A 21,212-nucleotide genomic window follows, 5' to 3' on the forward strand; every position below is an offset into this window, starting at 1 on the left:
GGTTCTGTAAATCCTGCATTCTTAACTGAAAGATATATGCCACTTTATGCCACTTATACCATAATCAGTATCGTATGGACTAAGGTACTTTAGTATGTCACATATTTTTTAAACACTGAACCTTTCTAAGGTATTTCTTTTAAAGACTAGTAATCCCTAATCTGGCACAAGAACTAATCCTCCATTTGTCATGATTCTTTTTAATTAGCATTAAGTAGACTCAGAGTGAAGTGAGAAGTTGAACACTTACCAAATTCTGCATTTGATTATTCAAACACACCAAAACAGAGTCTTAAGACTGCTCTAAATTTCATGCTTGCAAGGTATTAGCAGGAGAATTTTCAGGGACTGAAACCTCTCAGAAAGGCAAAATTTCATACCTGTGTAACTGCTACAGTGTTACAAGAAATTATATTTTGCGTCTTAAAAAGAAATTCTTCAATTTTATAAATTTATAAATATCAAGGACTTCACATTTTAGAAAATGCGGTTTTGATCTAAGGGTTTGATATATCAAAATAATTCCCTTCAAATTGCAGCATAAATAATCAAAACAAAACTGTAAACAACTACAACAAAGGGAAGGAATTACTAACATCAAAAAATACCACATAATCTGACTACAACCACAATAAAAAATTAGACTTAAGAGTTTTTTCAACATCAGTCATGGAAGACAGATCAGGCCAAAACTAGCAAATGGATCTATGCAGGCACAGAGCTGCTGAGCTGAAGCTGCTCCTTTAGGAATAACGTCAAAGCATAAATAGCAAGGCTGAACATAGCTTTTTACAAAAAAATAAGGAAATTTGTCTACTCCATGAATAAATTCTGAAACCTTATTTCTGCATAATGCAGACACATGCACCCCAAACTTACACAAGTTCAAAAAGCAGTAAAAAAAGACAAAAACATAAAAGACGAAGTTCTAATTTCAAAAGAAGAAAACATTTCCTTAGGATCCATGTAGCACATCCTCAGCTGAACCACTGGTCCTTCTTAGAGACTAACTGAAGCAGCAGCTGAAGCTCTTCACACTTCCCACCAACTCCATCCTGCATCAGACACAGCGCCAAACGCTCTTACTTGACTCCCTTTAAAACTACCACTATACATATGTAAGCATACGACTTGTTGTGTCTTTCCTGGCACAGCTAGCAATATATTTAATGAAACTTACACACAACACCCCAAAAAAATTCCCATCAGTAGATACTTCATTTGGTAAGAAATTTTCTTTATTGCAGCTTAAAGCATCCTGTAGATTAATTTACAAAGCTGCAAGAACATTCAAAATGAATGCAAAGCTACTGCAGGAATTTTACAGAATTATCACTGTTCCAACCTGTCTTCAACCACCTCCTGTGCCTCTTCTGAAAAATGTCCAGCTTCGCTAGAAAAAGAATCTCGAAATAGTATGGGAAACTGTAACTTCATGTGACCATATGCATGCAGTTGCTCCTGCTCACTCCCATAAACAACTGAGTTGTTAGTGAAGTATTTTATGCAGCCTGAAAGAACAACTTCACCCAGAGCACTATCTTGTCCTGTAAAGTCTAACTCTTAATTCTTCGTTCACACAATTATATTACTAGACCCATGAAGTTAATGAGATTATCCACATGCCCTAAGCTAAGCAAGCATATACAACGTCTTCTTGTATTAAAAGCTTAGCTGAAAAAGCGGCAAGAAAAACAGAATTATCCCCGTAAAGACATCAGATTTTCAGTGGGTTAGAATTAAGGCAGAACTTTGTGCCGTATCTCACTTTCCCCTGGTGCTGACCATGTGCTTTGCAATCTTCTTCATGGTGAGCTGAAGAATCAGGAAAAATTGCATATGCATTAGGATGACAGTAGTGGATCAGACACAAACCTAAGTCTTGAACACATGAACTCTATTTCCTTTTTCATCATCAATCTTGTTTGCACTCCTCGACAGGACACTTCAAGAAGGGCCTGACTGACAAAAGTCTAAGGTATCTAATTAAAAGGCTTTCCTCCAAAGCAAAGCAGGATGAGGATTCCTCAATTAAATACATTAACAGAAAAAAAAAAAAAACAAAACCAAAACCAACCCAAAAGTCCTTACTACCAATCCTGCTAAAAACCCAATGCCTCCCATATTTTGTTCTGAGAAACAGACTAAGCATTTTATCTGAAGATGTACAAACAACTCAGCCACTGTTCAGCATCAGTATGAAGATTTTCAATTGACACATTACATTTTAATTAATTAAAAAAGCCCTACAATGTAAGATGTTATGCAGCTTTAATAACGAGTAATCTGCCAACTACCGCTCTAATAAGCCTTCATTTCAACCAAAATGGACAAGAATGGAAATGATACCCATTATTATCCTACTGAAATTCACACCAGTTGTGCTTTTCACAGCAGTCACACTTTTTTAATTGTCACACTTCATTAATGTTAAACTCTTCAGCGAAGGGATAGACTCTTACTCAACATCTACATGCTTTGTTAAATGAAACACAATCTCTGAACTGACAACATTTAACGTTGCTCCACTGTCAAATGAATCATCTCTTTCAGCAGGTAGGTTCAGAGTGAGATAAACTGTGGAGACATGGTCATCTTTTAAACACAAAGATTACTTTGAATTCTATTCTAAAAAATTAAATAAAATAATTACTGCTATCTTAATTTCAGCATTTTGCATGCAATAAAACCTCATCCAAAAGTGTAAATGTCCATTACTTTTCAAAACGGAAAAGTCTACAAGGTGTCTGAAATTCATAATGTTTTGGAAAAGCTTTCTTCATTATTCTATATGAATCTGTCAGTCGATGCAAAGTATAATTTCTACATGATTCGTGTGAAGAAACGTCTGTGTTTCACTTACAGCACTTGCCAAAATGTTTAATGTACATAAGCAAATCCATGCGTCAGCAGACCAGAAGAAATTGCTGTAAGGTAAGGTGAGTGCCAAGACAAACTCAGCAACAGTTTCTTTTTTTAAAATCTTGAAATACTTATTTTCCTACAGCAGCCACATGTGCGCATGGAAATAATTAACAGGTAAAAGACGCAAAGACATCTGCACGTGACAATTTATCAGAACTTTCTATTTAACTTGTATTCTTCACATGCAAGGCTTAGCCAACCTACTCTGTAGTTACACAGCAAGAAACCTTTGCTTTGCATTTAACACTCTCCACTTCTATTCTCAGATCTTAAGAAATCCAAGAGATCATGCAGCTGTTCTAATATTTACATCTTATGCTTCTAAATATTACCATTGTATGGATCTTTATGATTTTGTTAAGGAGGAAATCCAGATTAAGTAATAGGCATACATATTACCTAAATATATAGTTTTGTTTTATAAAACCATCTGACAAACCACTCAGATGACGAAAGCCATGTTGGGACAGCTGAAGAGTAAAGCTGCCAAAAATGCATATTTCAAAGATGTGTGGCCCACAGAAGTCACTGTAATATGGTGCTCCATTTTCCACTGGCTTCAGCAATAAGTCACGAAACATGCACCCAGGTGACCTATTCTTGTGGCTTCACTGTAAATGGGTTCCACCTACTTTTCAAACATGACTCTGAAGACTTAGTGTCTCTGAAACTCTTTGTGGCCTACACTGATAAAATCCACCAACATTTATTGCAGACAACTCTGCACCTTGCGCTCAAACGTCTACTCAAAAACTACAGGCTCTCAAAGGAGAAGCAGATCACTTACATTTGTCACACAGAACACAGTTTATGTAGTTCTGCTCTAGGGAAAGCGAAAAACAAGAGTGAAGAAGTTAAATTTTTCTTTTTACCCTTGCCTAAAAAAATACGAGTTCTATCACTGCTAAAAGACAGTTTTATCTACCACTGTCATCCAAGTCCTTAACTTGGTATTAACATTTTCAGATGTGTTACCCTGAAAATAATTTTCTGGTTTGTTGGGTTTGGGTAGTTTTTTGTTGGTGGTGGGGTTTGTTTCGGTTTGTTTCCCGGTGGTTCACTTTAGTTTAAGTGATAGTACTTCATCTATATCCAGCTCTGGCTCATTCTACTTAACCTGCTACATGTGTTTCTGTGGGTCTTCCCCTCCTGAATAGCAGACCACACTAATAAGCTGAGTGAAGAAAGGCAGAGGTTCAAAACACAGAAAGGAAGGTTTACATGAGACTGACAAAACATCTGCAGTATCCCAAGTATTACATTTACATGGAGTTCTACCCAGGAAAGAGAACCAGTTCCTTGAAACCAAGTAACAGAGTCAAGCATATACCTGCCAACAGACAATGATTAATAATAACTGACTGCAACATGTGGTATAAGATTTTGAAACTCCATAGCTTCTTATTTCTAGTTTTATCCTTGTGACAAAAAATGCATGAAAACATATTGCTACAAGTTTCCCCAGACTTTAATTTTTGGCATCTAACAGCTTAAGGTGGTTTATACAACCAGTGTTCAAAAACCGCTTAGAAGAACAGCCTGTCTCAGATTTTGTTTTATATGACTGGCATGCTTTATAACATTTTGAGTCAAAAGCTAGTAAAGCATCCCAGACAATAAATCAAAATAACTGCTATTCAAGCAGTACCTGAGTGTATTCATACTTAAATCTTTGAGCTAGATTAAGCATTATGAAGACAGAAGACACAGAGCAGACTGTGTTAGTCCTTTAAATACTTAGTATTTAGTGAAAATGTAAAAGCTGAAAGGCCCAATCTAAACCCTACTAAGACTGCATGGAAGTTTGCTAGCTATAATCCTACCTTCTAAACTCAGTTTTTAAGCACTTTAAGTGCCTTCTCATCATGAAACACATCTCATTTGTTCTAATGAAGGTAATACAGATTATACTAGGAAACAAATACAGTAATACAGGCCTATGTTTTCCCACAGAGAAACCCACAAAATGTAAGCACAATTTCAAACAAAACACCACTGCAGTTCAGAAAACTATTTTGAACTTACTGTGTTAGTTGAATCTTCTTGTAAAATTCTATCATATAACTGGATAGCATCATCATACCTGTTCAAAGAAATCATTCACATTTATTTCTGCTAAGGCAGAACTCCTGACTTTTTGACTGTCCTTGCAATACTTAATAACCCTTCTGCAACTTTTAATAATGAACATATTTAAGCAAACTATCTCATACAAAATTCTCCTGAGTGCTAAATATGAACAGCAGTATTTTATGTTATTGAGCTAAATAAAAAGTACATAGTAATTGCTTTATGGAATATTGTTTCAGCAGCAATTTAAGTATCTTACACCCAGTATCTTACTTTCCTGCCTCTTCCCTCTTTTTCTTTTACCCAATAGGTCCAATTATCACATCCCAATTCTCTTTTTCACTCTTCCCAAGAAACAGAACCCCCAAAATTTGAAAGGGCATCCAAAATAATGACTTTTTACTTCACAGTTGTAATTTAAAACTTCATGTAAGTTTCTTCTATTATGATTTTATAAAGTATAAGCAGCCGCACACAGTAAACTGGCAGGATTCACACAAGAGTCCAATCCTTGACTATACCAGAAATCTTGTAAAAAAATCTTCTCCACCATCACTACATAGGTTTTATTAATTAACTCTGCTATTTGCAGTATGCACAAAACAGGTTACTCCACCTGCTGTAAATGTTTTAGACCTGGGAAACAGATCTGTGTGTTCAGCCAGCTGTGTACATGATCCAAATAATTCAATTTAAAACACATTTGACTACACAGCTGTTGCGCTATTACCACATAACTAGGGCATATATTATGTCTTCATGTACAGTTTGACAACTAGTTTTTCAGAAGTACTGCTGACTGATTTTGATACTACACATCCCATTCTCACCTTCAACACCACTTACGTACTCTCACTGCTCCCTAAACAATGCTGACATTAGCATAGCTCAGCTGTCCAGTCCAGTTACCGTAAGATACAAGAACAAATGAGAAAGAAAGCACAAAAGCAGAAATGAGTAGAAGGTGACTGCTACAGACTTGGCAGACACACTGTAAAATGCTGTATTCATGTTCTCTGTAAGTTGCTACTTTATCAAGTATTTTTTACAAGACTGAACAGGATGGCCATAATCCCAGCTTTACAGGTGAATTTCCAGAAAAGCATTCTTTTGATCAGCAAGTATCTACAGAGATATCTCAGTCTACAGGAATGTCCTTCACGATTTCCTATTTCTGTTGGGGAAAGCATGATCCTTCTAGATCCTAGAAGTCACTTAGAATTTAATAAGAAGCTTAATTCTTCAATTGAAAATGTGATACCCTCCAGCCTAAGTCTCCCTAGGCATCATTTATACTCAAGGGAAGAGAACCAGGCTTCTCCAGGCCATGGCTGAGAGCACCTGCAGATGAGTTCCTGTTCAAAGCAACGCAGAACCAAAGCCTCCATCTTCTCTAACTTCTGGAGAAAATCTATCAAGATGAAACCTCAGCTTTCGTTAACACGTCTGCTCCCCTGATATTCCAATCTCAAGGATCTAACATGCCAGAGTCATTTAGTCAAGAATTTTTATGAGTGCTTTTGGAAAACTGTGGCTCAATATCACTTCATTGCTGAAATAACACATAATGTTCATGCAGCAGTCATCTCCCACAGAGATCTGTTCCCACTTATTATATTCAATGTAGTCACATAAGCCTAGGACAGAATTCTGATCTTTTGCACTTCTGAATAGGTTTTGGGAATTGAGAAAATCTGCTGCCATTCTCTCACTGTCTTCCTACCCTATATAAAATGAAGACAGAAAAAGAGCTAAGCTAATGGAAATTCTTCATGAATGCGTATTTGATAGGAAGTGAGTGAGAAATGTGGAACACCTAGTTGCCTTGACACTGCCTTAGAACAGAATGTAAATACCAAAGATTATCCAAGGAGAAAGGCAGACAATAAAGGTCAACCTCAAACCCTGAGGTCATTAATCTTGGAAAGCTATAAAGTTTTAAGCTGTTCATTATTTTAATAATTCCTGCTAAACTCGCTATGTTATAACAGGATATTTCTAAATGGTCAGTTTAATTTTTAGGTTCTGCCATCCTATTTGGTATAGGTTTTGAGTTGTTTCTATAACGAATTCCATAGATTTAATCCTCACTAAGTTCTATTGGATTTATCCACACTCAGAAAACAAGGGAAAAGAGCTATATCCTGCAGTGATTAGGAACACAGGAGAACAACAAAGGCAAAAAAACACTGGCACTGATTTTCATATGCTGCTCTAGCTCTGTGAGATGAAATGTATGCCTCCTGGACTCCGCCAAAAAAGTGCCTAGTGTTGTATTGTATAATGACTTATACTGTCAAGTAAGAGACCTTTTCACTTTATGAAGTCTGATTGGAAGATGGCAAAAAATAACACTGCACAATATATGCAAAAATGCAACAAAAATGTCTGAACATTATAATATGATCATGCACACCACTGTTTTCTATAAGGAAACTGCCCAGCCTGGATTTGCCATGTTTCCATAGTGCCTGAATGCCTTTTTAAGAAATAGCAAGCATCTTTCCAGACAGAAAGCACAGTGTTTTCAATTCAGGTTTTACCTTTCCATAGCTTCAAATCGCATTCCAGTTAATCGCTTAACTCTGTGGCTCCCAGGAAACTGCCGCCTTAGCTCCTGAAGACAAAACTGTACAAATAAAACCCAAGATACTATTGTGAATACAATTATCTACACAGAAGGTGGATGAAAAAAAGAAAAGTCCTTGGCTGATAATTTAACAACCTGAAATGGTATTTCTGAGTAAAATCAAACAGCTATTTTTGAAGTAATCACTAAAATGCATTGATAAAAAGAAGCTCGGAAACTGAAACTCTGTTAGAAGACTAAATCTAAGAAATAGCTTCCATACAGGTTGTTAGATCATCAGGCTTTCCTGGACATAGTTATCTGTTTAGAAAATTAAACTCATGTACTAAACCAGTTCTGATACTATTAAAACTTGAAGTCTACTTAGTCTACTATAATAACAGAAGACAGTAGAAAAACAAAACAAAGATAGTAAGAGCTTATGTGATACTTCTTTAATAAATGGGTATCTCTCAATGGAACAAACTATGCTAATACTATGCTATGTATTTATTTTTAAAATAAAACTTTGAAATCCAAAGAAAATGTTTGTCACTGGCTTGGGCTGAGCCTGCTGGCAGAAGCAGCACAGCTTTTAACTCCTGAAATCAGTGAGACACCTGGGCTGGATAAAAAGAATTCATCACAGGGAGATTTCTCTGGACTAGTGAAAAAGGGACCGAGTCACAACTTCCCCAGAGCAAATTAACTCTAACCATATCGTGAATGTGGCTAGATAACATTGCAGAGCCTGTAGCTGACTCATTATAATGGGAACCAGGACAGTCCACAGGCTCCCTAAAAGACCAGTAGTTTGAATCACATTAAAAGCTTCACACAGAAACCTCCTGTTCCAACACTTAGTTATACAACTCAGTTTCTAAAGTTGCTCTTCAGACGCAAAGTTTCAGCAGAGGCCATCTACATAATCTGTTCCATCTTATCAAATCCACTGATCAAAAGAATAATACAGAAAAAAAAAAAAAATCAGTAAAAATTAGTAGGTTCCCTGTTTCTATACAGAAACAGACTGCTAGCGCACAGCAAAGAGAAACAGCCACATCTCTCCCAGATCCAGAAAAATACAGAAGGAAGAGAGAAGGGAAACATCAATCAAGGAAATAATGCATAGCTTCAAGTAAGCACAGACTATTTTCATCATGATCACTTTAACTTGCAATGAAAAAGATTGTAACAATGCCGCAGCACACAGCAAGGCTCAGGTTTAGTACAGGAACAGTTTACTGGCACTTTGAGTGACATCTAGGTGAACTGCTGCTGCACTGGACAACAACCTGTCATAAAAACTGCATGTACTTAGCAGCACATCAGATAGCTGAACTGATCTGTGAACATTCTTAAGAGATGGCAAATCTTATCTCAAACTCCAGAAAAGTAGTTTCACTCAAGCTTTTACAATCCAAACCACCTTTTAGATTTAAAAAAGAACTTTCGCAGACAATAAGTCCACCCTGTAGCCCAGTGATCTGGGAATCATGAATGACAGTGATTTTCAGTATAAAAACATGGACTTTTACTGCTTTTCCACAGTAAAACTTTGAAATGTCAGAAATTGTAACATTTGCAATACTACTAAGCTCCAGAATCTGCAGATGGACTTTCACATCTAGAAATTCGCCACTGACAATATAAAAAAGCTGATGAAGTAGCAATCAAGCGCAGGAATACTATAAAACCAGAACTGTTCACATTAGATCCAATTATGCAATCATTATTCAACCAAACTCTGCAGCCACAAAGCCAAAATAAACTCCTGTAGATTAAGACATCAGTCACAAAAAGTGACATAAAAAGCTGTCAGACAGTCAAAACCAACTCACTGTAACACCTCTGAAAACAAAAGTGCATGAATAAACCACACGAGGTAGATCTTCAAAATATTTTGGACTCAGCAGCACTGAATACCCGCTTTTCAAATTTAACTTGTAATCCCTATAATCATTTATGTTATTAAGGATTTATTCTGCACTATGTCAATAATCTACTTGGGAGATTCTCTCAGAAACTCAGCAGTTACCATGGCAAATCTCATTTGTACGTGAAACTTTAATTTGCAGTCAATTTGCTTTCTGTTTTTTTTTTTTTTTTAATCACATCAGGTTTAAATTTTAAAGGTCTGAAAAGGCAAAGAAATATAAACCTGGATTTCAGTATGTGAAACACTGGCAGTGCAAGTGCTTGCCAACAGTAGGTGACTGCACTAGAACAGCATGTGGAATGGGCTGGCTGCAGTAGGGGCATGTATTATACACAGTCATTCTGTACAGGACAGAGAGGACAAGAGTAAGAAAGAAAAGAAAAGAAAAAATTCAGATAAATGACTCTGAAAACCATCTCAGATTCCTCATTCAGAGCAGATGAGACCCAACCCCCTAAGCAAAATGCATCACAGCTGTCAAAAACTCACTGCTAAAAAACAGAAGTTCCAAAGCTGTTTGTTTACTTTGAGGCTACAGCTGTAGCGAAAAGCCACATATGATGTTGACTTGTCTGAATTAACTACTTCTTTGTTATAAATCAATCAAATTAAATTAACATAAAACAAAAAACTAAATTTCCCTCTAAGCTTTTAACCTCCTTTCTGAGCTGCATATAAACTGTTGCATTCTCTCATCTAAGCAATAACCCTTACAGGGCACAGAAACTGAAATGTAGAATCCCTGCCAGGGTTAGTAAAAAAAAAAGTGTCTCACAACTGATCTTTCAACCCTGGCTCCCTCAACAATTTTGTGAAAGTCTTCCTAAAAAGACCCTGAAAATAAAGACCAAAACTGGTTTAGATATAAATCAGAACACAGAAAAGTATTTATTTAAACAGTAAGTCTGTTTGTTTTGTTTAAACAGGCAGCTATACAACAGTATTTTCTTCTGAGGAACAAAGGAAAGAAAGTTCAGTGGGTTCATGACAAGTTCAGAGCATTGTGCTGTAGTTTCCAGCGCACTCCCATTTTACCATATATATGTGGGATGCGAGATAAACTTGTCTAGTTCTGCCTACTTTCAAACTGCCTTTCTCCCAACTATATCCTCTAGGCTGACCCTTTGTATATCACAGACCATTAAGTTTCACCCAAATGACACCACATGAAGCTCAAAGACTTTATGGGGTATTTTTGCCATCTGACAGAGCAACTCACTGGAAGAATGAAAGACCTGGACTCCTGAAAACACCTTTCTTTTCACTCAGAATAAGCTCAAGCTTGCTGGCTTTCAAGGCACAAGACAAGGTCATTGGTTGTTTTGTTTTTTTTTTTCCCAGCATTCAGTGAAGGAGGGATGAAAAGATTATTAAATTTTTCCTGAAAAACACACTTTTGCCTTTTTAAGTTGCTGCCTTTAAAGGATCAGCTAACCTAGCTGGGGTTTTTGTTTGTTCTGGTGTTTTTTTTTATTTTTAATCTACTCAACAGGTGTTACGAGTTCTAAATAAACTCATTTAATTTAAATCGTTATTTGCATGATTCAAATAAATTTCCATACAAATTAACTAAGCCCTAATATCCATTAACAATATTTTTTATCAAGAATCGCTGAACAATTTGGACTGTAACAGACCTTTGGAGGTTATCTGCTCCAAATTCCCCCTCAAAACAGAGCCAGCTTCCAAGTGAGCGCAGGGCCACCTCCCAGTCCATTTCTCAGCATCTCTAAAGGAAATGCCAGGGCATTTGTCATAAAGTGTTCGCTAGGTAACCACACTGTTAAAAACCTCTTCCTAGAATCTAATTGTAATTTCCATTGTTGCAGCTTATGTCTCTCACACTTATCTTTTGCTGCAAATCTACTAAAATCTGTTTCCACCTTCTTTATACCTTCTCATTAGTACATATCCGAAGATAGCAATCAAATTCCTTCTTAGCTTTCTCAAGACCTAACAAACCCAGATCCCTCAAGCCTTTCCTTATACATTATGTAGTCCAGCCCCTCACTCATCTTGAAGACCTGCTCTGGTATGTCAAGGACTTTCTTTGATGATAGCCAATACCACACATAATATGACATGCATAAGAGGACCTTTTACTTCAAAACACTCAAAAACCCCAATATAATTTGAGAGGTTTCCAATAAACAAACACTCTCTGTACAACATGGAAACCTCAATATTATCCATGACATCTAGCCCATACTGGAGTAGCTGTAAATATTTTCATGGCTATTGGAAGAGACATGATCGTCTAAACAAAATTTACACATGAGAAGAGGTAGGTGGTGGTACTTTCTTCCCAGCAATGTACTTCTCAACAGATATGCTAGAAGTCCAAGCTATGGAGTTCAGAATATCCTGTAACTGTCCAAGGAACTAGCTGCAAGAGACGCCCAGAGGAAAACTTTAAGGTTTGAAGAGAAAGTCAACTTGAAAACTTACCAATGCCAAATCATCTCGACTGCAGTCCAGGGCAGCAATCATCACCTGTTCATATATTATCCAAACTGGACACAAAAGAGACATTACATGCAGATAAGTGATTTTTTTTAAGATAATGGGAAACACCTACAATGTAAATAAGATTAATGAATTCTGTCTGTGTATTTTCCCCCTTCTACTCCTGTGGATCAGTACTAAAACAGAGACATTCTAAGAAACTGCTGGAATTAATTAAAAAGGCATTGAAGCAATTTTATTGCTTTTAGTAACAAAGTACTTTTTGACATCTTGAAAGGCAAAAAGGCTCTAATTCTCTACTTTTCCTAACATAATAGCTGCAGTCTTCTAAATAGATCCCCATTAGGACTTGCTCTCTGATCAGACCTGGAGAACAGCCATTTGGGCTACAAAGAAAACAAATTTCCCTTAACTGTTTCACTACTGAAGTCCCACAAATGTTGTCTTCTTCCTGGAGTTGAACAACATCTCTAAATCAATGACATATTACATTATTTCTGTTCTAGGCCTACCAAGCTCTTGAATATAAGGAACTTAACAGCATGGCTTTACAAGCTGCTGAAAAGAAAGGTTATGGGTAGAGGGAAACACGCAATGTAAGTGTTAGAAGTACCAAGTGCTTTGAACTCATGTAAATCTAATGAGGTGCACTCAACATGTTACAGAAATGAAACAGAAATAAATGTCCTCCAAAACAAAAATCTAAAATAAAAATACAGTACAATATAGAAATAGCAATAACAAGAGCCCTCTCCTTTTAAAACATTAGCTTCTATGATGAGAATTTTCACTACTTTTTTTAAGAAAATACTATTTCTTGCTAGGTATATAAAAGAAAAAAAAACAGGCATTAATTTGCCTGTCAATCCTCTTCATTGGAACTATCTGTAAAATACGTATTCTATCTTTATTATGTAATGTATCCATTTTTTCTCAAATAGACAAAATACAGATAACATATATCCATGACACTTGAAAAGAAGGACAAACTCAACCCTGACAAGAAAGAAATAACTCAGCCCTTATTACTGAGAACAATGTTTCAAAAAGGCATCAGCAAGATCTGAGAGGAATATCAAACTCCTCAACAGTTCCTTACTAAAATATAACTCTCAATAAAGTACTAAGCAACGTGGTAAGAAGAAAGTAAAATCAAGGTTAGCTCTCAAAGTTCTTCTACAGCAGTAGGAACCTACAACTCTCTTGTAGGTGGGTGTATTAAGCATACCCAGTCTAAAACCAAGCATGCTCCTCACAGCTACAATGCAAGACCCCCACACAAGTGCAGTATCTGCTTCAAGCACTGGACCTCCAAGCGCACTTCGTGACTCACTGCTACGCACAGAGGTGTCTTCAACACATGATACTATGGGTAGACAATCCATGTATTTATATCCAAAAAAAGTACAACATTTGCAGTGGCCAAGCCCTTCAGAATGGAAAGAAGTCCAGAACAGAATTGCAGATGAGAGGGTACAAGACAGAACCAAAGCAAAGCATGATACAAAACAAATTCTACCTTTAGAACCCCAAAATCAATACTGAAAGATTCCTCACCTGAGGGAGGCAGTCTTCCTGAAATAACCATGTGGACCTTAATTCCATGAACATGGAGTTAGGGATTTGAAATTAAAGTTAGTTTACTAAACTAACTGACCAAGTTAACTAACTGAATAATCCTATGGAGTACAGTAACTGTTATTAGTAAATAGAATGCACTGCTGTGGCTGCTAAAATCCCCTTGTGACTATGTAACAGCAGTTAATAAAAGTAAAGCACAACAAGAGAAATGTATTAAAGAATATCTATATTAAATGGCCTGAAATATAAAAAAAGGGGAAAAAAAAGAAAGAAGCATGAGCATTAAAATAAAAACCCATGTAAGATTAATATGCAAACCTATTCAATCTTGACAGCACTTTATTACACTTATTTTATGCCTATAGTAAAGAGTTTTTCCATCTATTTTCACTGCCGCCCATATGTGGGAAAGAAATAAAATCTAGGAATTCTGGCAGCCTATTAGACTTGGAAAGTAATAAATATTCCATCAACATAAGCAGATACAGAAAGGCAACACATAAGTACAAAATAGAGACTAAAAAGAGAAAACAAAATCTGATGATGGAAGTTTTGAAAACAATGACTGTTTACTTACTGTCATCTCCAAGTTTAGATGCATATTCATTAATTAACTCTTCTCCAACATCCACTATCTGTTCACTGTTCCGGTAGTTTTCTTCCCTCCATTTCCTCATTTTATCACGCATATCTGGGGCAAAAGGGAGAAATAAATAAAAAGAAAATATTGAGAGTTCCAGACACTAATGGAATTTTAATTTTATTTCCAGAAAATATGCATATGGAGAATAGGTAGAGCACTAGATTTAAGAAAGTGACTTCTACTGATATTAGAAAACTACTAGAGAACAGATAGCTATACCAGACTTCTGAAACCGTGTCCCACAAACTGTGCTCATGCTCTAATATCAATTCAACTTCCAAGTTTGTGGTCTCTCAGGTTATTAATATATGCAGTAAAAAACCTTTATACCTAGTTATCCAATAAACAATAAAAGTTAATGGACATTCCCCCTGCTTAGGAAAAATAGGCTACAAGAGATTTCTCCCAAGTAGTTTCACACATTTACAAACAATACTAAAACTGCTTTTCTGCTCCAGGTGGATAAATTTTACTTAAGAAATTTACAGTTGAAGTATTATTAAAACCATGATAATTCAATCACTGCTCATGTTTATCAGTGTAAGCAAAATGCTGTGAGCTTCCACTCACAATCTACACACTCCTACGGAAAGGAGCCCCAAGAAAGGCAGACATGGAAGCAAAGGCCATCTACACCAGGGAAGTGCCCAAAGGTATAAAAGTTACCACTGTTTATCTAGGTCAGATTAAAAAAAAAAGTTTATTTTAGCATTAGGATTTGTGTTTCAAGTTTACATTTTACTATGATCAGATACCCAAGAGAGCCAGCTCACACTCATGAAGTCAGCTAGTGAGCAGTACCTAGCCCAGGTTTTATTTATCCTCTGGATGAGGAAATTGCTAAGAATGTGATTTTATATACACATATACATTTATATACAGGTAGATAGATGTTCCATATGTAAGAATAAATTTTGAAGAAACTTAAGGAAAATAGGTTTCATTACTAGATAGTGGCTTTATTAATATGAAGGTACCACAATAACTATTACGAATATTTTTTAACAAACTTTAAAAAAAAACAGCTGGAAAACCAAACACAACCATAGATCTAAACACTGTCAGTTTTTCTTGCACTTCAAAACACATAGTTAACATAACTGACAGCTAAAAATTAAGCACTGAACTTTCTTCCATCTACCTGAAGTGATCTCAGATTGCTCATAAGACTGTTATTGTGCTACATTTTGTATTTTGAAATTCAACCAAAACCACCACAGGGTTACATTTCATATGCATGGGTAACGTAAAATGGTTCTAGACACATAATGGTCCCTGGAAATCCAAAGTAAGACAGCAAGAATGTGAGAGAACACAAACATTCACAAAAGCTGACAAGCTAAATGCATAAAGATAAACAAGCTGTCTGATTTCTACCCACTCATTTACTTGGAAATTATCAATGCCTCCATTCCAGTGTGATTCCAAACGGAAAAGTGTCTGAATCATGCATTAACAGAACGCACATCTAGCATTCATCACCCAAGTACAGAATTTACAGCGATGGAAAAAAAACTGCAGGACAGAGAACAGTGTTCTCATTCATGTGGCTTTATTGAGAGGCTCGTTGGTTTGAGAGATACCTCATTTTGATTAAAAGGTAGAAGAAAAAAAAAATGCAATACTAATTTAATGATCCACATAACTTAAGAAACTTAAGCCTTCCTCCTGAGAAGAGTCTCTGCATGGTCTACTGCAGGACTCCACTCATTTTCACTTTATTTTGCATCTCTTAAAATTGAGGAAAAAATACAATATTTTTCAAATGCATTCTTCTAAAGCGGACACAGCCCCTTGTACCAACACAGATCTTCCCCTACACCCCAACTCCTACATTTGGACATAAAATGGCATATACCAACTGAGAAGTTGATATGACAAAACTCCCCGGCTGGTCCCCAAAAATTTCTCTTTCAATATGCAGAAACTATGCACATAGCACAATGCCACAGATGTCCATCAAGATTCTTGGAAATAGAATATCTAGGGAATATCTAGGTTATTTCTAAGAGTAGGAAGTTCAACTCCAGTATGAATTAGCCAAGTGCCAAACCAGCAAACTTAAGCACTCATTTATCTAATCTCTGACACCTGAGAACAACAGGTTAAAAACAAAGCAAAAAACTAAACCTCTGGGTTTTATAAAAACGTATGTTCAAGCAAAATAAAACCCACAAAAGTTCTTTACACAAGCTGTTTTACGGAAACTTCTGGAAAAGCCCAACAGTAACACCAGAAAAACTCCATACAACTTCCCTGCCCAAGCAGTGGCCTACCTGCACTCTACCCCAGCTGAGCTTCACCACCGCTGTACCTCCTCACAAGAGATACACAAGAACAAGCAACCAAGCTTTTCTCAAAAGTGACATCATGGTGATGCAACCAGATTACAGAGCAAAACTACCTGTAAACTGACCAAAAAACGTACTGACAAGAAAGACCTATTCTTCATCCTAAATCATTTAGCTACAACACTTATTTTCTTCAACACAAGATAAAAGATTTTCTGCGATTGATGCAATTTGACCCGAAAACTGAATATCTGAAATTCCATTTTGTCTTGCTTCAGAGTCCTGCAAAAAAAAGATGCAGGAAAGCCAGTATGGCCACTGTTTCTGATGGGCAAGTTACTGGCATCTGCTAAAATACATCCCTTGCAATGTTGCTCCTCCTATCCACATACTACAAACCTAAACTAACCAATAATCTATAATCTGGGAATTATTTTCCCACTTATTTCTTCACAGACTGGCAGAAAATATATAGATATAGACAATGTACCTAAAAACAAAGATCATACAGCTGCTCTCTGCATTACCTTCTCTACGGTATGTTTGTAACATGTGGGACCACCTAGCCAAAGTTTCCCCCTTTACAGCCGAAACTATGGAGAAGCATGAATCTGTTCTTGATATGAGACAGTAGTAGGCCTGAGTGCTGTACGAACTCGTATTTGAACATGTACTGCTTATGAGAAAAGAGCCACTGCGAATGTCAGGTAAACCTCAAAAATGTACTGCTATAATTAATTATTAGGATTAAACACGTGAATGATACAAAGAGCAGGGGAGCAGGATTTTCAGGAGTTTTTATGTCAGCTCAGAGCTCCTGCGAGCTCCTCCACAAACGCACACCACGGAATTTCTGGAAAACATCAGGTATTTTTCTGTCGCTTCAGGAGGTGAACTGACACAAACTGCTCAACCAAATAAGAAGCCCTGTGTTCTTGTAGGCGCTACATCAGTATTGTGGGGTCGGAAGCGGGGCCGAGAGAACCCGCCGCCGGGCTCTGGAGAAACGGGGCTCCGTCAGCACGGAGCGGAGGCAGCTGCTGGGCCCCGCCGCACCGGTGCGTGTGGAGACATCCCCATCCCGCAATGAAATGGACCCCCAGCCATGGGGGCAGGCGCTGGCGGCTCCGCTCTCAGGGCTCTGTGCACGTTACCACCGGCGGAGCCGCGGTCACCGCGGGGCTGAGCACGGGCCGCCAGCTCCGCTTGTGCCGCCCGGCCACCCACAGCCCGCGGAGCCGCCGGCCCCGCCCGGGCCCCGCCACCGCCCGGCTCCGGCTGCCGGGAACAGGCGGCGGCCTGCTCGTCCCCGCCGCGCAGCAGGGCCGAAGGGGCTGACCGCCTTCACCCTGCGCCCAGGGGTTTGGGGGTCGGGCCGGGCGCGGCCTCGGCGGACGCCTCGTTACCTTCCCAAGTCACGTCGTACATCTCCGACACCTTCGCCATCTTGGCGGCCGCCCGCGTGACGCGCCGCCGTGACGGCCCTGGCCCTCATTGGCGGCGGGGCAGGCGGGGAAGCGGGCCCGCCCCGCGCAGTGCTGCCGGGGCCGCCGCGGGGTCCCAGTGGCATGCCTGCACTCCTGTTCCCCACGCCTACGCACCGGCCGGGAGTATACACCCGCCCAGGCGCGAGTCCCCAGGAACCGGAGCTGGCCAGGACGGAGAATCAAAACGCTCGCCTTTTCCCCGGCTTGGCTTTGGGGTTTATGTAATCGGTGTTCGCGTCGGGAGCGAAGATCACACACCAGGAGACGTGTGATCGCCTTTTCCGTGGCACCCTGCACTGGTCCTGCCCGTGGCCAGACAGGCCTGGCTGGGCTGAGTTGAAGTGCATAGAGCCTAAACCAGACATGGCACTGAGGCCTACAAATTGATTTCTCTTGTATTATAACCCACATACACTTTCCACGTCCAGTTTGCATGGCACAATGTGAATACATGCCTGTGAGGAGGTGCCTGGTTTGGTTTGTGTTCAGCTTGCTAGCTGCCAGTGCATGTCAGGCCCTCGGGATCCTGGAGATGGGCATGAGCCATCAAGGATGAGCCAACTATTCCTCATCTTTTTGCTCTGGCCACTGTATGTGGCCACCACATCCCACAAATTAGATGTGAGTCAGAGAAGCGCAGAGGGTCCTAGAGCCCAGAGCAGGGTCAGGGGCCTGCTGCCTGCTGTGCCCACCCCTGTCTCCTCTGTAACGTATTTTTCAATACCATGGCTCCTGGTGACAGCCAGTCATGGAGATGAAGGGTTTCTTAGTAAAGCAGGCTCCTGATTTCAATACTGCCTAGTCATTAAGAAATAAAGGTATCTCTGCTTAAAGATATTAAGAAGATGATGGTGGTTTTTAACTTCATGTATGCTAAAGGAACTGTTTTTTAGAAAATATCACCAGATGGAGGCACAGACCCAGAGGTAGAGTGCAAGCTGGATCGTTTATTGAACAGATTACACGATATTTATATGCTTCCAAGCAATTAGCCAAGCACATCTGTGTTTGCCTTGCGGTTACATCAGGTGAAAGGTCTATCTGATTTTCTTATTGACATCCTCTTTCCAGTTCCGACATCCTTGTTCCTTGCCAGTTCCAACATCTTCCAAGTACCAGTCAGGGACAGGTCACTCTTAATTGCCTACTAAAGTTCCTCCTTCCCATGGCCACTCTTAATTGCCAGCTTTGATACATTCCAACCCCCACAATTCCCCCTTCTTGTTTTTGCAATGCAGTATACACGTCTTTCAAAAGCTTGGGATAACATTTGCTGCATCCATTGTAGTAAGCAAGGTACAACACATAATGGCAAAGAGAGCAAGCAGAAAGATCATTCCTCCCGTAACCAAAGTCAATAGCCACCCAGTTATGCCCCAGTCAGAGAAAAGTGATGATAACCAATCTTTATCATCCTCCCTTAACTTCATTACACTGTCTTTTAATTTACGGATACTTTCATGTATGGATTCTGAATGGTCTGACAAATTCATGCAACACATTCCTTCCAAAATTTTGCACCCATGTCCATGCACTAAGAGGAGAAAATCGATTGCTGCTCTGTTTTGCAAAGTTGCATGTCTTATAGAGTCAACCTCAGTGAGCAACGCAGAGAGAACAGATGCTGTAGCATTAGTTTGTTCAGCAAGCCAACATCCTAACTTATTCAATGTTGCTAAAGCTTGAGCGCTAGCTAATCCGGGGGCTAAAAATGAGGCAGCTATTATTTCACCTGGGTTCCAAAAATTTACTTTGTCATCGCAGCTCAGCTGAAAAGCATGCGTTGACCTCCAAGAGCGCAATCCTCTCTTATTCATTATCATGGTGTTATTGGGGATGAACATGCCTAAGGTCCCTACTGCACATGGGCCATCCTTTATATGGGATAGCACCCTTTGCCAGGCCCAATCTTGTGGCAGCTGAGGCATGGACTCTGTTTCTGGCTACAAACGAAATCCCTTATTGAGTGAGCTTACAGGTTTTTATAGTATTCTGCTTAGCGGTTAGTAGCAGTTAGTTCTTTTGGTACTTTTCCATCACAAAACAATTTTATTGATCACGCAGTCTTTCAGCCAATCACATTACTGTCCACACACCTTTGCTTGAGTAATTATTTCTAAACACAGTTCTCTGCTATCACTACTCATTACAATCTCACTTTCACTTCCCCTTGACTACACATTCTTTATCTTGTCTTAAGTATCCTCCTGTTTCCAAATTTACAGTCCTCAGAAATTATCTTGATGCTTTTTCTTCTGTTCCACCCAGTGTTCTTTCTCCAGTTCTTCCCGACTTGTCCCGTTCAGTTCTCCTAAGGTTTGTGGCTGGTAAGAGTCCAGATGTCTGGGCTCTCGTCCAGGTCTACTGGTGCAGCTTCTTGTGCAGCATTCCCCTCATCTCCCCCTTCTTTGTAAACTAACAAAACATTGTTAACAGACTTAGCAAACAAAAGATTTATACAAGCAATTAAACAAGGAAGTTTGATTAAAATACACGGATTTTTACACAGGTTAATGTGATTTTAATAATGTTTTTCAAGCATGCACTGATGCCCTATTCTGACAGCAAACTTTCTAGCCAAATCCAGCTACTCTCCACTCGCAACTTCTGAACTCCATCCTTTAGGTTTTGAATTGCATCATGGACAGACTCAGAATGATTAGACAGGTTCATGTAACACATTCTATCAAAGTCTTTACAACCGTGTCCTTGAGCTAATAGCAAAAAATCTATGGCAGCTCTATTTTGAAGGGTAGCGTGTTTGACTGAATCGTTATCTGTGAACAGACTATTGCTGTGGGTGAAAGACCTGCGGGGCAGAGGCTGGGTTTCTTCCCGCCTCTCACCGGGAGGAGTGGACCCCGCAGCCCGCATCTTGGCGGGCGCAGCACAAAGGCGAGGGGCGGGCGAGTATCAGAGCCCTCTGCCCGCGGGCAGGCAATGGGGGGAGCCCGCCAGAGCCTGCTGCTGCCGTCGCCGGGCGAGTGACTGAGGTCGCGGCAACGGGGAGGTGGAGGCGGCGCGCCCGTGCTCCGCAGCTCCTTATCCCACCGCTGCCACCAGGTGCAGCCCCTCGGTCGGAGGGGAGCCCCCGCCGCAGCCTCCGCTCGGCTCCCGCGGGAGCTCCGTTTTCCTCCCCGCCGCCCAGCCCGCGGTTCGCCTCGTGACAGACGGGATGTGGAGCATTCAGGTTGTGGGGCAGGCTCACAGCTCCTTGATTTTCCGCTTCTTTTTTAATGTT

General features: G+C 39.4%; 1 protein-coding gene and 1 long non-coding RNA gene across 5 annotated transcripts in view; both read right to left on the reverse strand.

Moving 5' to 3' along the window:
- Window positions 1-18,044, reverse strand: part of EMC2 (ER membrane protein complex subunit 2) — a 33,183-nt gene extending 15,139 nt beyond the window's left edge. For 3 of the 4 annotated variants that reach the window (XM_062627169.1, XM_062627168.1, XM_062627171.1), the window contains exons 1-5: window positions 17,891-18,044; window positions 14,128-14,241; window positions 11,952-12,016; window positions 7,539-7,624; window positions 4,951-5,008 (exon numbers count right to left, since the gene is read on the reverse strand). In XM_062627169.1, the coding sequence (XP_062483153.1) occupies window positions 4,951-5,008; window positions 7,539-7,624; window positions 11,952-12,016; window positions 14,128-14,241; window positions 17,891-17,930 (363 nt within the window). In that variant the 5' untranslated portion in view covers window positions 17,931-18,044. The remainder of the gene's footprint in view (window positions 1-4,950; window positions 5,009-7,538; window positions 7,625-11,951; window positions 12,017-14,127; window positions 14,242-17,890) is intronic. The other variant, XM_062627170.1, reaches the window with a different exon arrangement.
- LOC134167956 (uncharacterized) lies at window positions 12,179-14,121 on the reverse strand. The gene is made up of 2 exons (XR_009966340.1): window positions 13,198-14,121; window positions 12,179-12,524 (listed from the first exon to the last, which is right to left on the reverse strand). It is a non-coding gene; the product is annotated as an uncharacterized LOC134167956 (long non-coding RNA).
- Window positions 18,045-21,212: the final 3,168 nt, after the last annotated feature.

The sequence above is a fragment of the Pezoporus occidentalis genome, unplaced genomic scaffold (genome assembly GCF_034315485.1).
Source record: "Pezoporus occidentalis ecotype Australia unplaced genomic scaffold, CSIRO_AGI_Poc_V1 ctg3, whole genome shotgun sequence".
Lineage (NCBI taxonomy): Eukaryota > Metazoa > Chordata > Aves > Psittaciformes > Psittacidae > Pezoporus > Pezoporus occidentalis.